At 35.5% G+C, this 14,360-nt stretch overlaps 2 protein-coding genes across 2 annotated transcripts; one reads left to right on the top strand and one right to left on the bottom strand.

Annotated features, from left to right (window-relative positions):
- Window positions 1–2,289: 2,289 nt before the first annotated feature.
- On the top strand, window positions 2,290–3,783 carry LOC142524590 (uncharacterized). Its single transcript, XM_075628625.1, has 3 exons — window positions 2,290–2,420; window positions 2,817–2,973; window positions 3,587–3,783. The coding sequence occupies exons 1-3, from the start codon at window positions 2,418–2,420 to the stop codon at window positions 3,631–3,633; spliced, it is 207 nt and encodes a 68-aa protein (XP_075484740.1). The 5' UTR covers window positions 2,290–2,417; the 3' UTR covers window positions 3,634–3,783.
- A 470-nt stretch (window positions 3,784–4,253) lies between these two features.
- LOC142524471 (F-box only protein 6-like) lies at window positions 4,254–8,738 on the bottom strand. Its single transcript, XM_075628475.1, has 2 exons — window positions 8,527–8,738; window positions 4,254–5,772 (listed from the first exon to the last, which is right to left on the bottom strand). The coding sequence occupies exons 1-2, from the start codon at window positions 8,679–8,681 to the stop codon at window positions 4,524–4,526; spliced, it is 1,404 nt and encodes a 467-aa protein (XP_075484590.1). The 5' UTR covers window positions 8,682–8,738; the 3' UTR covers window positions 4,254–4,523.
- Window positions 8,739–14,360: the final 5,622 nt, after the last annotated feature.

The raw sequence follows: 14,360 nt of genomic DNA, 5'->3' as shown, positions 1-14,360 counted from the left end.
CTCTAGAATACCTTGGATTTTTCCGCAAAACTCTATTAGATAAAGTTTTATGAAAAGGATATTTTGAAGGAGAAAACTATTATTAATTTTTAGTTTAAATGTTGGATTTCTTTCATTTGACATATGCTTATTCGGTTGGCGAATTTCGATTTTTGATGCATTTTCGTTTTTTACTCAAAAAAACAATGTTGGTAAAATAGTTTTAGATATTGATTTTTGTAAGTATAGTTCCAATTGTCTCTGTGTGTGTATATATATAAAATTTCATAGTATTATTTAATTAAAGTAAGAGCGAGTGACGTTTCAACATGTATAGACATATATATATAAAATTAAATAATCATTATTTAATTTTTAATTAATTGTTAATCTATTCTAGATCCCTCTAGAATATTTCATTAGAATCATGTACATATAGTAGTCACCACCACTAACATTATAATTTGTTAGTATATTTTAAATTTTCTAAATAAATAATTATGAACTCGTTATAACCATAATCGACGATAATACAGCGATGATGTAAGGAGGATACAAATCTTGTTCATATAATGAAAATTAAAAATTTCGAAGATCAAAATTTCTACCGATCCATTATTTGTAGCTGACAGTTTTGTGAAATTTATCACCAAAGGAGGCAATTTCTCTCTCCTCACTTAATTAGCAGTTAAACTAACTTACACAACTTTCAATACATAAAATCTACTTATAAACTGCTTTATAAGCAATCTATTCTATCCCCATTAAAATACAGTTGTCAAATTCAACTCTTTGAATTTGACTATCTCCTCGGAACACAAAATTTGATAATTGTGTGACTCTCAATGGTTTAGGGAGTCGTGGGTTCACAACTTCATGTGTTTCAGAATAAAGAATAATATTATTCTTATTCGGGCTTACCTTAATTACCCTCATTCTTTTTATCAACACCTTGATCAAAAATATCAGAACTCGAGTATGATTGCATCCATCGGATCATGGTAAGAGCATCTAGTAGTATCACCCTGTGATCTTCTATGTATCACTGATAGTGCCTGGAAGAACCTTAAGTTATGGCTTGCATAAGTACGGTCTCTTCAAGTCATATATCGTGATCGAATCTGCAACCATTGGTATATCGAGAATTTCAAATAAATTCGATAACAATGTGATATATATTTGAGTAATAATAGTGACGTCGTATGTGCAACTATGAAAACATCTTTCCCTAAAGCACATGTTTTGTTCTAGTCATAGACTATTTGCACTATTAACTCATGAAATCACATAGGATATCTTCACCCATAGGCGAGTGGTAAATCCTTGACTACAGTGCATTTGCTTCTACCTATTTCGAAACTACACCCAACCTCTCAATTTGATAACCCTCAATGGAGTCAGTAAACGAATCAAAGTGCATTGTAGTATGTAGAGCATCTACATTGTCCCGGTTCTAAGGACTAATGGACAGTCTGATAAAGGGTTGTTCAGTGCATCATCAAATGATCATGCATCTATATGAATGGACATTTTCATGTCTTTACCAATGAAACAAGATTTTTACATCACATATGCTAATCTCAAACTCAAACGACTTTTATCCTTATTTTATGTATGCTGATTCGACTAAGAACCTGTTTAGAATATACGGTACATTGCATAAATATACGGATAAACTAAATATTATAATTGAATAAAATCGTAAAATATTACTAAAATAAATATTATGTTTATATCAGAGTTAATAAAGCTCAACCCACTAGTTGGCTTATTAGACAACTACTAGTAACGTGGCTGCGAACTCCTTTTCAGCCAACGCTATCATCTCACCGTCATTGCTTAAAACGCTTTCAATTTATAATCTTGCCATTAAAGTAATTTTCCTTCTAAATTTTAATGGTATATTATATTATACATTATCTATTTTCTATATATCTATTATATATGAGAAATAAAAAAATCTTTAAGAAATATTTTAAGTAGAATAATTTTTTGCCACAGTAATTTGAAATTAATAAAGTTTGATTTACGTTAAGAAAAAATAAAAGGTTGATTTTTTTACAACATATTATTTAATTTATTTTTAAAATTAATTAACAAATCAACACAATCCACTGAATTTATTTATTTATGGATAATATAAAAGAGATACCATTAATTGGGAACTATTAATAGGTTTTTGAACCAACCAATACCTGAATGCCATGTCAAGTCACCACGCGTTTGACCCAATCGCGAGATAGGCTATGACTCTTCCTACACGTGTAGGGACTGGATTCTGCTTCCAATATAAAAACTTGCAGCGTCAAATCGTAAAGCCAAAAAAATTAAAAAGAAAATAAAAATAAAGAGATCGGTGCCATTTCACCTTTGCCGGAGGCAAAATCACTTGCAATACCTGCGGCAATTTTCGTTTCGAGCAACCGATCTCGTCAATCATGGTATGAATTCATGTTTTTACTCTAGTTTTCGGTCTTTATTTTTAATGTCTCCTTTTTGTTAGATTTTGAATTTGTGATTGTGATTTCCTCTGTGTTGATATTTTTTAATAACTTATTTTTGCTTTCGGGCTTTGTGATGTAGGTGAGATTTACTGGCCATGTTGAATATTTGTGATTTTATATTGTATTCTTAATGTTGAGCGACAATGTAGGTCGTGCAGCCATCAGAATTGTACCTTATTGATGAGAAATTCCTGTTCATGAATTCAGTGTTTGCATATTATTCGGCGTTAGGATTTGTTTTATTTACGTACTGAATTTTGTGATCCGTGCCTGTTATTTGTTTTCCCTCTCTGGATATGCTATCATGAGTTCACTTTATGCATGATGATGCAGACAACGTCAAGGAGGTTTGCTGACAGGAAGATAGAGAAGTTTGACAAGAATATTACCAAGCGTGGTGCAGTCTATGAAACTAGCACAAAGAAGGGAAACAACTACCCTGTTGGCCCTATCTTGCTGGGGTTTTTCATTTTCGTTGTTATCGGATCATGTAAGTTCTCTTATCCTTGCCAGTTTACTTACATCTGGGATGATCATCGATTTGTTGATGCAACTGTATGATGTTTTGGAAGCAATTTTCTTACTGACGAGTTTGGTGATTTAAAACTGAATGTTATCTAGGCCATGGAAGTATAATTCTTGTGACCGAAAAGGTTGAACTATCAAATTAAGGATACATAGATGTTTTCTAGTGATGAGTTTCAAGACTCCTGACTACAAATTTTAGAGAAATAGACACGAGGTTTTTGATGATGTTCAAGGTGTCATATTTGATCAGGAAGGCTTTTTATCCACATATTTGTTATTTGCTTCACTGTTCTTCGAATTAACCCTGTGATCCTGGCATTTTTTAACATTTAGATTAGATTTAGAAAATGCAGTGTCATGTTGATTCTAATAAAGATATATGAGCAAACCAGCATCCAAATTTGATATCTCCTCCTGGTTTTGAGAAATTATTTTCACTTGGTATGCCTATTGCTTGAGACATACCTGTGATTTCGTCTCGTTCCATCTGTAATAAAGCTGTGTTCTTTATGTTACTTTGCTAGTCCCGTATAAATCAAACATATGACCCTTTTGTCTTGCTTGTGTATCTACAGCGCTGTTTCAGATAATCCGGACAGCTACAAGTGGAGGGATGGCTTAATCACGGTCGAGATTTTTGGCTCGTAGAAGGTGGAGACTCTTTCTACAGTGTTTTTGTGGTACTGGTTATTTCTGAGTGTAGAGGACGAACCTTTTCTATGTTACCATGTACTCTATCTATTATCATTAAATTTAAGCCTTTCTTATGTTACGACATAATCTCTATAAAATCATAAAATTTAAAGTTTTATATATAATAATATAAATATTCAATGCAGAGAGCTGAATCCGAATAAAATGATAATTGTAGATTTTTGTTTCATCCTTGCTAGTTTTGATATGCAGAACACTTCACAGTAAATATCTCGCAACATGGAGCATTAAACATTAAAACAGAGCATTAAACATTAAGTATTTTTGACAATATTTTCTAATGCACTAGTGTGATGGGACGATTGATGCAATGTTTCACGAGAACATCTTGCATAACATTTGATAGTGTATGATAATACGGTATGATGTGACATTTCAAGATATGTTTTTGGAACATCTTGGCTGCCCATGAGTTGACTATTATGTTACACTGTCTATCCCAATCGCTGGTATGCATATGCACGAGCAGTATAATAAATCAGTAAGTTCAGAAATATGCCAAGTAAAAAGACGCAGGCATTCTCTTCAAGAAAAGAAATCAACTCCTGGTTCATATAAGATTTAACTGTGGGATAAAATGTACAATATGATTATTTGATAAAAGCATTGGGCTATAGAAACACAAATACATCCGATGATTACAAGAAGATTGAAGACATAAGGTAAATGATATAGAACTCGTAAGGTTGCCACAAGGAGAAAATTCAGCTGTCGAACCTACAGCAGTAAATACTCGCACCGATTTGAGATCTAGCTACCATTCAAGTGCGGTAAATTTAGATCCAGACCAAAGGAAAATCAAACCAATGCCGTCAAACAAGGGTGAAATGTAGTACCACAAGCAATCCATTGCTTCTTCCTCCCGCGTGGCAGCACACATTCAGGCACCTTGAGCCATTCCCTGCTCGATAAATCATAGGAAACGAGCCGATTCATTTGTTTTGATCTCAGCGATAGCATCAGTAAGCCCTTGTTACCCAGACAAGTCATTCTAATGTGCTTCCCATAAAACTCCAAGCACCATATGTTTGGCATTCTGTCGACCTCCTTCCACAAAAGAGTCATCTTTTGCAGCTCCCAAATGCAGACACATGTGGCGGCATTTTTAGTCAGCAGCCCCACGAGCATGATCCTTCCTCCACATTCAGCTAATGTATGATCGCTGAGATGGGGAGGACCTGGGATAAGAAACTGCTTCCAAATCTCGGTGTCCATGTTGTAGGACACAAGCCCTTCGGGGTCTGAGCGCATGAAGTAGAGTTTTCTATCAACGGAGACTGCTTGAGACCTGAAATTCAGTGAGAGTGGAAGCTTGATATTCGAGGGCATGATTCCAGGGCGAGTCCAGTGGTTTTTCGCCGAGTCATAGACTTCAAATTCCCCCTCACAACCAACCCAAACGATCTTATATCCCGAGTCTGCAGATCTGCCGTTCAGAGTCATTCCAACTGCTACACGAGACCAGACCTTAACAAACCTAGCTGGCAACTCCTTGAAGGATCTTGTCAAGGGGTTACAAATATAGAAGCTCCGGTGGCCTATATCGAGGAAACATACGAGGCCACCTGCTGATGCCACTGGAAGTACGATTAATTTTGTTGGCAAGGCAGGCACAGTTGGATGGTGCCACTTCTTTGCTAATGGGTTATACATGGCTCCAGTATTGACATTTTCATGAGTGATGGTGTAAAACCAAGGTTGGGCTTGCTCGACTTGAGTACATTGGTGGGAAAAACTTTGGGAAGTCAGCAATGAATTCCACTTTTGGCAAACCGAACGGAAACGGAAAAATGTTGCTATTGGAAGTCTTGCAATCACAACTTCAAAGAGATCCTCTGGTAATTCTTTCCAGATGGTTTGATCCATGCTTTCAGTGGAGCTTGTTGTGGCGGTTGATTTCCCTCTATTGCGTTCCTTACGAGCTTTTTTGGTGGGAGGTGGTTTGCCAGGTTCCATCATCTTCAAGTTTTCAGATTTACCAACAGTCATAGTGAGATTATAGCAACCGTCTTCTAAAGAACTACCATCTAGATTGAAAAAACACCATCTACATAAAAAAACTAAGTACGTTTAGAGGCTTAATGTCAAAAGACCAGGATAAATGTTATTCTCATAGAAGCACAAAACAAGCATTATGGAGAGTAACTAAAAACACTGCATAACATAAATGTCATTTCCGAAAGCAAATACATCCCAGACCGCACACTGGCATGTAAAGTTTAAACAGAAGGTAGAGTACGCATTTAACATTTAAACAGATTTCTAAATGACGGTCAAGGCGGGAGGCAGCCCTCGAAGGAGGCCCGAGGCTATCCGGCGGGTGAGGCAGGAGAACAGGCGATGGAGGGTGGCCGAGGCGGTCAATAATTTTAAAAACCAGTCAAAATCAAATAATTTTAAAAACAAAAAAAAAACCCTAAATATAATAAAAACACATCTCACTCTCTTTGTATCTATCTTTGTATCTATTTCTGGTTTCAATAGTCCACTCTTAAACTCCTCCAGCCGCCGCATTAGCAACCACCTTAATTATCTAGTCAGTTTGCATTTATATATTTATTTGCATTTTGTCTAGATTGCATCATATTGTATGAAGTTTTTTGATCAATAAACGTTGTTTAATTACATAAATTACATAAACAATTCTGATTATTTGTAATTATATTGTATGATTATATATAATCACCTATAAAATAATTGCTAAAAAAATTCAACAGCAGGCGGTCCCCACCCCGCCACCGCCTCTCGCCATTTACAACATTGCATTTAAACATTAAATTGTTTATGCATGTAACTAAATTTTATATATCTGATCATAAAAAAATCTCTTGGTACAGCCGACGAACATAATCAAAAGGCAGGTAACAAGTAAAAGCAAAATAAAATAATCACAGACACTCGACATCCAGGATGACTAAAATTGGTTAGTGGTGAAACTTAGCAAGGGACTTATAGGATGGTGTCAAAATGATTAAATAAACTTTGAATTATTAACTGCATATCAATGAAAGTTAGTGCCTTCAATGCAAGGATACGTCGATCAAACTTGTATGGGTACAAGTGAAGTCCAGATTTGCTATAACAGGTCAACCGAATGGGCACACAACATTTAATGTAGAAATTTATAATCGCAAGAAGTGTTGACATTAATACAACATATCAATTTAAACAGACGCTTTCACAAGAAAAATGATCTCGAACCCTGGAAATAAAACTATCAAATGGGTCAGGTTGGGCCAAGCTTGGCCAGCTAGACTCTGACAAAAATTGAGCAGAGGCTGACAATTGTGAGCTGAATTGTGTTTGGACTTTCACTACTTAGCCAGATTAAATTATGAGATGTGTTTGAAAGACGACAAGCTCAGCTTGTTTAAAGTCTCTCCCAATGTAGCAGCACTTTCGGAGTCCAAAAACTGAAAGCATGTTCAAACAAAGATCAAGGCTAATAAGTGATGATATAGAGAGGATATTTGTCAATTGTAATACAACTGAAACTTTAGCTCAAGCCAATGTTTCTGATGAAATTTTGAGCACCAAAATCCCATTATTTATGAATATATGATTTTGTTGACATTAGATATATCCTTATGTTTATGCAGTACGTGCTCACACAAAAACTCAAATAATTTTGAAAGCCAACTAGAGGTAGTTGTCTGTGTGGACCGAAATGGATTCAGCTTTGCCAAAAAGAAATTAGCTTTTAAAACGGGATCAGTTCTGCTAACCAAAACTCAGCTCACAGAGCCCAATTGACAGGCCAACTGAATAATAACCAAAACTCGGTCGACATAGCCTAAAGGACAAACCTACCAGTAAAATAAACAACATATAGCTGTTTATTAAAGGTGGAAATTTAGCTAGATTATGTTATTTATGCTCCATCGGACATATTGAAAAACAGTGAGCATAGTGACTAGAATAGTGACTAGAAGTAGAACACACAGATTCAACAGAGCTATTATCATTGAGTGTTGTCCCTGCAAGAATAAGCTGCTTTCGTCTTAGCATTTGAAATCACAGTAAATATACCAACCCAGCCCCTCCACCCTAGGTAAACATTTGTTTCTATTAAAGCATGCCCTGATCCATAATTTCCCTTAATATATATATGAATACACATAAGAGTAAGAACATGCACATTTCGGTGACAGTGAGTGAACTATTAGCATAAAGATTCAAGTCAGCAAACCGAAATACGTATTCAACTTATGCATTAGACACGAAGTTAAACAGATGATTCTATACAAATATATTAGCTAAAACCAATCGATGGTTTCTAACTCAACCAAGATACACAACATAAGGCATGATTACTAAAAGGTGGAATCATGAAATAATTCAATTCAAATCCTGGACTTCCGTATCCCTGGATGTGCTGGAGCTTCGAAAACCAGTTTCAGCAAAAAAATTCCCTTTGATTTTAGGCATACCTAAAAGCTCTCTCTCTAGATTGCACTAAAAAGTGCAGAATATTTCAAACTTTCATGTATGTACTGCAATTCCAACGTCTACATCCATATGTATATACAAATTCTAACACATATACAGCTATATAATTCCTAAATTCACATCACAGAGGCAAGGGAGGGCAAATTATATTCAAATTTCCATTTTTTAAACTCCCCTGTTTTTGGGATACGAAACTCCCCTCCCCAGTAAATCAGAAGTTACACAAAATAAAAAAATAAAACAAAATCTTGAAACACCCAAAATCGACGCCCTTCAAAACATATACCACAAGCAGCAACAATCATCGAGAAACCAGGCATAAATCCGAAGCAAACACCCAAAAATGACAGACCTCAAGGGCTGCTGCTGAAGCGAAGGCTGAGGTCGAGGCTGAAAGTGAAGGAAGTAATTGGAAGGAACCGCAGCAGCGGGAGGAGAACCGTAGAGTTCTAAAACCTCTTGTAATTGTTCAATAAGTTGCCTTAGCATGGCCACCCCTTCCATCATCCCATAACCACAACCCTCCCCCACCCCTCCATTCTCTCTCTCTATATCTATAGCTTGTGTGTAATATCTATATTCCGTCGATGGGAGGCTTCCTCTTGTTCTTATTATTGTAATTATTACTATTTTGGGGAATCGTCTGTCGCCACGTTGTTGTGGCCATACGATTAATGAGTAGGATAGGATTGACCATGTACTACGCACTCTTTCCTCTCGATGTTTTTGTTTGCCTAAACTACCCCTTTTTCATTTATTTCTAAATTTTGATTAATTTAATGATTGGTTTTATTTAGCCTCCAAATTCAAGTGAATATACGCACTCTCGTACAGCTATTTCCAAATTTCGGTTCTTTGTACAATTCTGTGGTTTTTTTTTAAGCATATATATTCAGTTGGATTTTAGTTCCCAACTTTCTAATCATTCAAGTGTTAGTAAATTATATATATATATATATATAATAAGTTTTTTTTTTTCAAATTTATTTTTGGTTGTTATTATTAAATTGTATCTTTTCTCATTTGTGTTTATCGTAATTATTTGTGAAACTTTGTTTTTGTTTGTTAATCTATAAATTCTTGTAGAAGAAAATGAGACGAAGAAAATGATGAAATATTTTTATGATGCCCCCCTTTATTCGAATATTAAATTGAAGTCAATGATAAGATAGCAGCAAAGGAGTAAGATAGATGATAATACTCCTTTTGCCAAATTAGTATCAATACATGTCCTTGTGATTAGTAGTTATCAGGTAGATTATGTTTTAAACAGGTTTCGTGTTGATTCATGCTCTTTTGTTGATGGTGATGACATTATGATCCTTTTCAGTTCATCGGATTTCTCTATTGTTCTTGGCCTGAATCATAGCTGTCAACCAGTTAACTGAGATCTGAAAATGAAGTACATCTTTTTGGTGCGTCATTTTGCCGAAAAAATCACAAATGCCAATCGGACAACTATCTATGAAAAATTGCTTTTATTTACAAGTGATCATGATATTGAAATTGATGATTTTGTTATATTTTATATTTTGTTCGTTTTTAGCTGCGTAATATTCCTATTGATAATTATATATGTAAAGTCCATGAAATTTAAACTACGTAATCTGAATGTATGCAATCTAGGGTTTTATTTAAAATATATGTGTAATCATTTTTTGCATTTAATGCATAATTATTGCATGATCAGGGTTATTTCGCGACTATTTTAAAGTATTTAAGTTGCATTTCGCGCTCGAACGATTAACGGAGACCGGAGATTGTTAGGAAAAATATTTTTATTGAATGATTAATTTTAATTAATAAAAATGAAGTATTTTTAAGGGTGTTTTTTGAAATTTGGGCTTTGTTGGGTATTTTTACTCGTCGGATCATATTTTTAATCGGTACGTAAATTTTATCGAATTGAGGGACGTTTGGAGGGCTTGGGAAATATTTTAAAAACCGTACCTAAAAGAAATATTTTTCGGGAGTGTTTTTGGTCTCGATGGGTTTATTTTTAAGCTTACTGGGATCAAAACCCTTTTTATCCCTTAATTTTCATATTAGGGCCCATTAGTGCTTAATTAAACTATTTTAAAAACCTCATTAAGCAACCCTAAACATATTCCCCACTTTGCAGCTGCCCCTACCCTCCAAACAATAGCTTTCCCCACGTCTTTGCAGTAACAAGTCACGACCATTGTTTGTTTCTTCAAGAAAAATTCTTCCCACCTCTCCGATTCACGTCCCGAGCATAGTTCTTCAAGCTTGTGATCATTTAAACGCTAAGGAACAAATGTTTCTTCTTTTTCTCTTCATTCACGCCAATATTATTGTTGAACCATATGTATATGCATGAGGATTCATTCGGCTAGCATAGGGTTTCGATTTTATACATGTTTTCGGCATGAATATGCATTTTTGTGTTGAGTGCTCACGTTTTCATGTAATTGTGCATGGGGTTGCCAAGTTTTTGATGATAAGGGGCTGAACACGGTGGTAAGATGTTGTCTTGAGGCTAGAGTCGAGTGTTGGTTGGGTTAAGCTAACATATTTTAAACAACATCAAATATCAATCGGTTTATACATGACAGAACTGAATATACTAACAACTGATTGTCTTGAACTCTTGAAGTGCTGCAACAATCTTGAGTCTTCTTGCTAGAAAAACAGCTAGCTGTCTTGGACATGATCTGAAGCATCGTGTGTGCTAGTGCCTTCGAAGGCATTTCGTACACAACAGTTTCCAATGAGCTTCAATAGCTCGTGTTCTAAGAATATTAACACCGATGAATTAAATCGAGTTTGGATTTAAAACCAAGCGGAAGTAACTCGAAGTAATCCTTCGTGAAGAATACTGATATATTTAGAAAACATTTTAACTTATGTAAACTGACTAACTGAAATAAGACATATTAGTTTTTGCATTCTTCAGTTCAGTTACGGTGACAACTGAACTGACAAATACTCCAACTGATCAAAACAGTTTGAAAACAATAGTTAATCAGTTAAATACACAAGATATGTTTATGGATGTTCGGAGACTTCAACTGCTCCTACGTCACCCCTTCTATCTCCACGGATAGGATCCACTAGAAGACTTTGATTTATACAACTACTTGTACAAACCCACTCAGCTAGGACTTACACTACTGTCTAAACTGAACTCCTAGCTACGATTGAAGGCAGCACCTTCCAGCCAACACTTCTTTAACATCTATGTGTCAAAGACTACATACACAAGTTTAACGTCTTTGTGCAAGACTGTTTTTGAGTGGTTTTGAGAGTGAGTGTGTATGTGAGAACTGAACAAAAGTGTTCTCACATACTGAGGGACAATGGCTTCTATACTAAGCAAATACAATGATAACGAGTTCCATCTGGGCTTGAATGCTTCTGTAAGCTGATTTGCGACTGAGTGTGCCCTTCTTTGTTTTTATTTTTCTCACTCTCTTTTTGTTTTTGATTCTTGTTTTGTTATTATGTTGAGTCTTGACTGATCTCCTCTTTATATAAGCGGGAATAACTGATCGTACAGTGAGACTCATTTATTATATCCGTTGCATTTTGAATCAGCTTCTTGGACTTTGTGTCTCGTCTTTTCGTCTGTCCTTCTGAAGCGTTTTGTCTTCTAATGCTCTAATGCAACGGCCATTATTGTCCTTTGACTGGACAAGGGATTGTACCTTTACGCACAGCTGGAATCCATTTACTGTAAGCTTGTCTTAATCTGCAACTGAAAGGTTTTTAACTGATGCTTCAGTTTGGTCAGCTTGACTGATTTTCAGTTGGGCTTAGTGAAATCGGTTGACTCGTCAGTTGAACTGATTTAACCTTTGTTCAGTTTGAACTGGTCAGTTGAGCTCTTCGTCAGTTGGATACAACATCATCTGGCCAGGCTTTTGAGATCTTCCTGCTGAATTACTTATCAACTGAACAATTAACTGAGCTGCTTGATAGAAGGAACAGTTGAACTGATTTGGTCTCGGCGATCAGTTGGTTTAATTAGTTGATATCTTCGATAGCTTCAGTTATGATTTCGTGAACTGATTAGTTCAGTTTTAGCTGTCTGCGCAGTAAGGTAAATTGTTAGAAATAAGATGATAAGTTTTGTTAATATCAAAATTAAGATTGCGAACTGAGAAGTTCCAACAATCTCCCCCTTTTTGATGGTCACAAAACTTAAGCAATTAAAGCGCAATATATTCAGTTTAAGGGTTAGTACATTCGAACTCTGTTAAAGGCTCCCCCTCAAAAACTGAATTACTAAAGAAAAATTTAAAACAGAACTTTTTAGTTGACTGAGAGAGTAACTAGATTTTAAGCTAAATTTTGTTACAAAGGAAAGCTCCCCCTCAGAAACTGAATAAAACCCGTATTTGAGAAATATTTAACTTAGTCAATTAATCATTCAAGCATCGTAAGCAAGATAACTGAGAATATCTATTAAATCCCAACGGAACACAACTGAATAATAATGATTTTTTATTTAAATTTTCAAGAATTTACATCTGAGTGTATACATCAGTTGAAAAAGGAAAAATTGCTATAACAATAGCATATTTTAAACAGCATCGATATCAGTCGGTTTCTGTGACAGAACTGGATATACCATCAGCTAGTTGTCTTGATAGCTTGAACTGCTGCATCAGTTGTGAGTTCCATTTGCTAGAGAAACGAGTTAAACTGCTTTGGACTTGTCCTCTGTGCTCACCCAACTGGTCGAGCAGACTCTGACTAGGCTCACGTGGAGTTCAGTAGGCGATTAAATCAACCAACATCCCAACATAGATGAGTTTCGTCTGAAGAACAACTGACTTGGTAGGTTTGCAACTGATTTCTTGTTCAGTGAGCAATTTAGCTGTGCATCTTTGCATATGTTCCTCAGTCACCTGCAGCCTGATTAAAAACTCCAAAGTTAAGAAATTGGAGAAGTGGCCATAACGAAAATTGCAGGACCAATCCTCTCAACTCTTTACCTAAGGAGAGATATAAATATTTTCAAATAGTTCTGAAAATAATTTAAAATACTTTAAATAGCTTTTAACACTATTTCAAAGTAATACATTTTAAAAAACAGTTTTCTTCAAATGTTCTTCTTAGAACAACCCGCTCTAATATCAACTGAAGGATCGTGTGTGCTATTGCCTTCGAAGGTATTTAGTACACAACAGTTTCCAATAAGCTTCAATAGCTCGTGTTCTAAAAATATTAACACCGATGAATTAAATCGAGTTTGGTTTTAAAACCAAGCGGAAGAAACTCGAAGTAATCCTTCGTGAAGAATACTGATATATTTAGAAAATATTTTAACTTATGTAAACTGACTAACTGAAATAAGACATATTAGTTTTTGCATTCTTTAGTTCAGTTACGGTGACAACTGAACTGACGAATACTCCAACTGATCAAAACAGTTTGAAAACAATAGTTAATCAGTTAAATACACAAGATATGTTTATGGATGTTCGGAGACTTCAACTGCTCCTACGTCACCCCTTCTATCTCCACGGATAGGATCCACTAGAAGACTTTGATTTATACAACTACTTGTACAAACCCACTCATCTAGGACTTACACTACTGCCTAAACTGAACTCATAGCTACGACTGAAGGCAGCACCTTCCATCCAACACTTCTTTAACGTCTATGTGTCAAAGACTACATGCACAAGTTTAACGTCTTTATGCAAGACTGTTTTTGAGTGGTTTTGAGAATGATTGTGTATGTGAGAACTGAACAAAAGTGTTCTCACATATTGAGGGACAATGGCTTCTATACTAAGCAGATACAATGATAACGAGTTCCCTCTAGGCTTGAATGCTTCTGGAAGCTGATTTGAAACTGAGCGTGCCCTTCTCTGTTTTTATTTTTCTCACTCTCTTCTTGTTTTTGATTCTTGTTTTGTTATTATGTTGAGTCTTCACCGATCTCCTCTTTATATAGGCGGGAATAACTGATCGTACAGTGAGACTCATTTATTCTATCCGTTGCATTTTGAATCGACTTCTTGGACTTTGTGTCTCGTCTTTTCGTCAGCCCTTCTGAAGCGTTTTGTCTTCTAATGCTCTAATGCAACGGCCATTATTGTACTTTGACTGGAAAAAGGGTTGTACCTTTACGCACAGCTGGAATCCATTTATTGTAAGCTTGTCTTAATCTGCAACTGAAAGGTTTTTAATTGATGCTTCAGTTTGGTCAGC

Source organism: Primulina tabacum, chromosome 14 (genome assembly GCF_025594145.1).
Source record: "Primulina tabacum isolate GXHZ01 chromosome 14, ASM2559414v2, whole genome shotgun sequence".
Classification (NCBI taxonomy): Eukaryota; Viridiplantae; Streptophyta; class Magnoliopsida; order Lamiales; family Gesneriaceae; genus Primulina; species Primulina tabacum.
The sequence above is the reverse complement of the archived record's forward strand: the minus strand, read 5'-3'. Positions and strand labels throughout refer to the sequence as shown.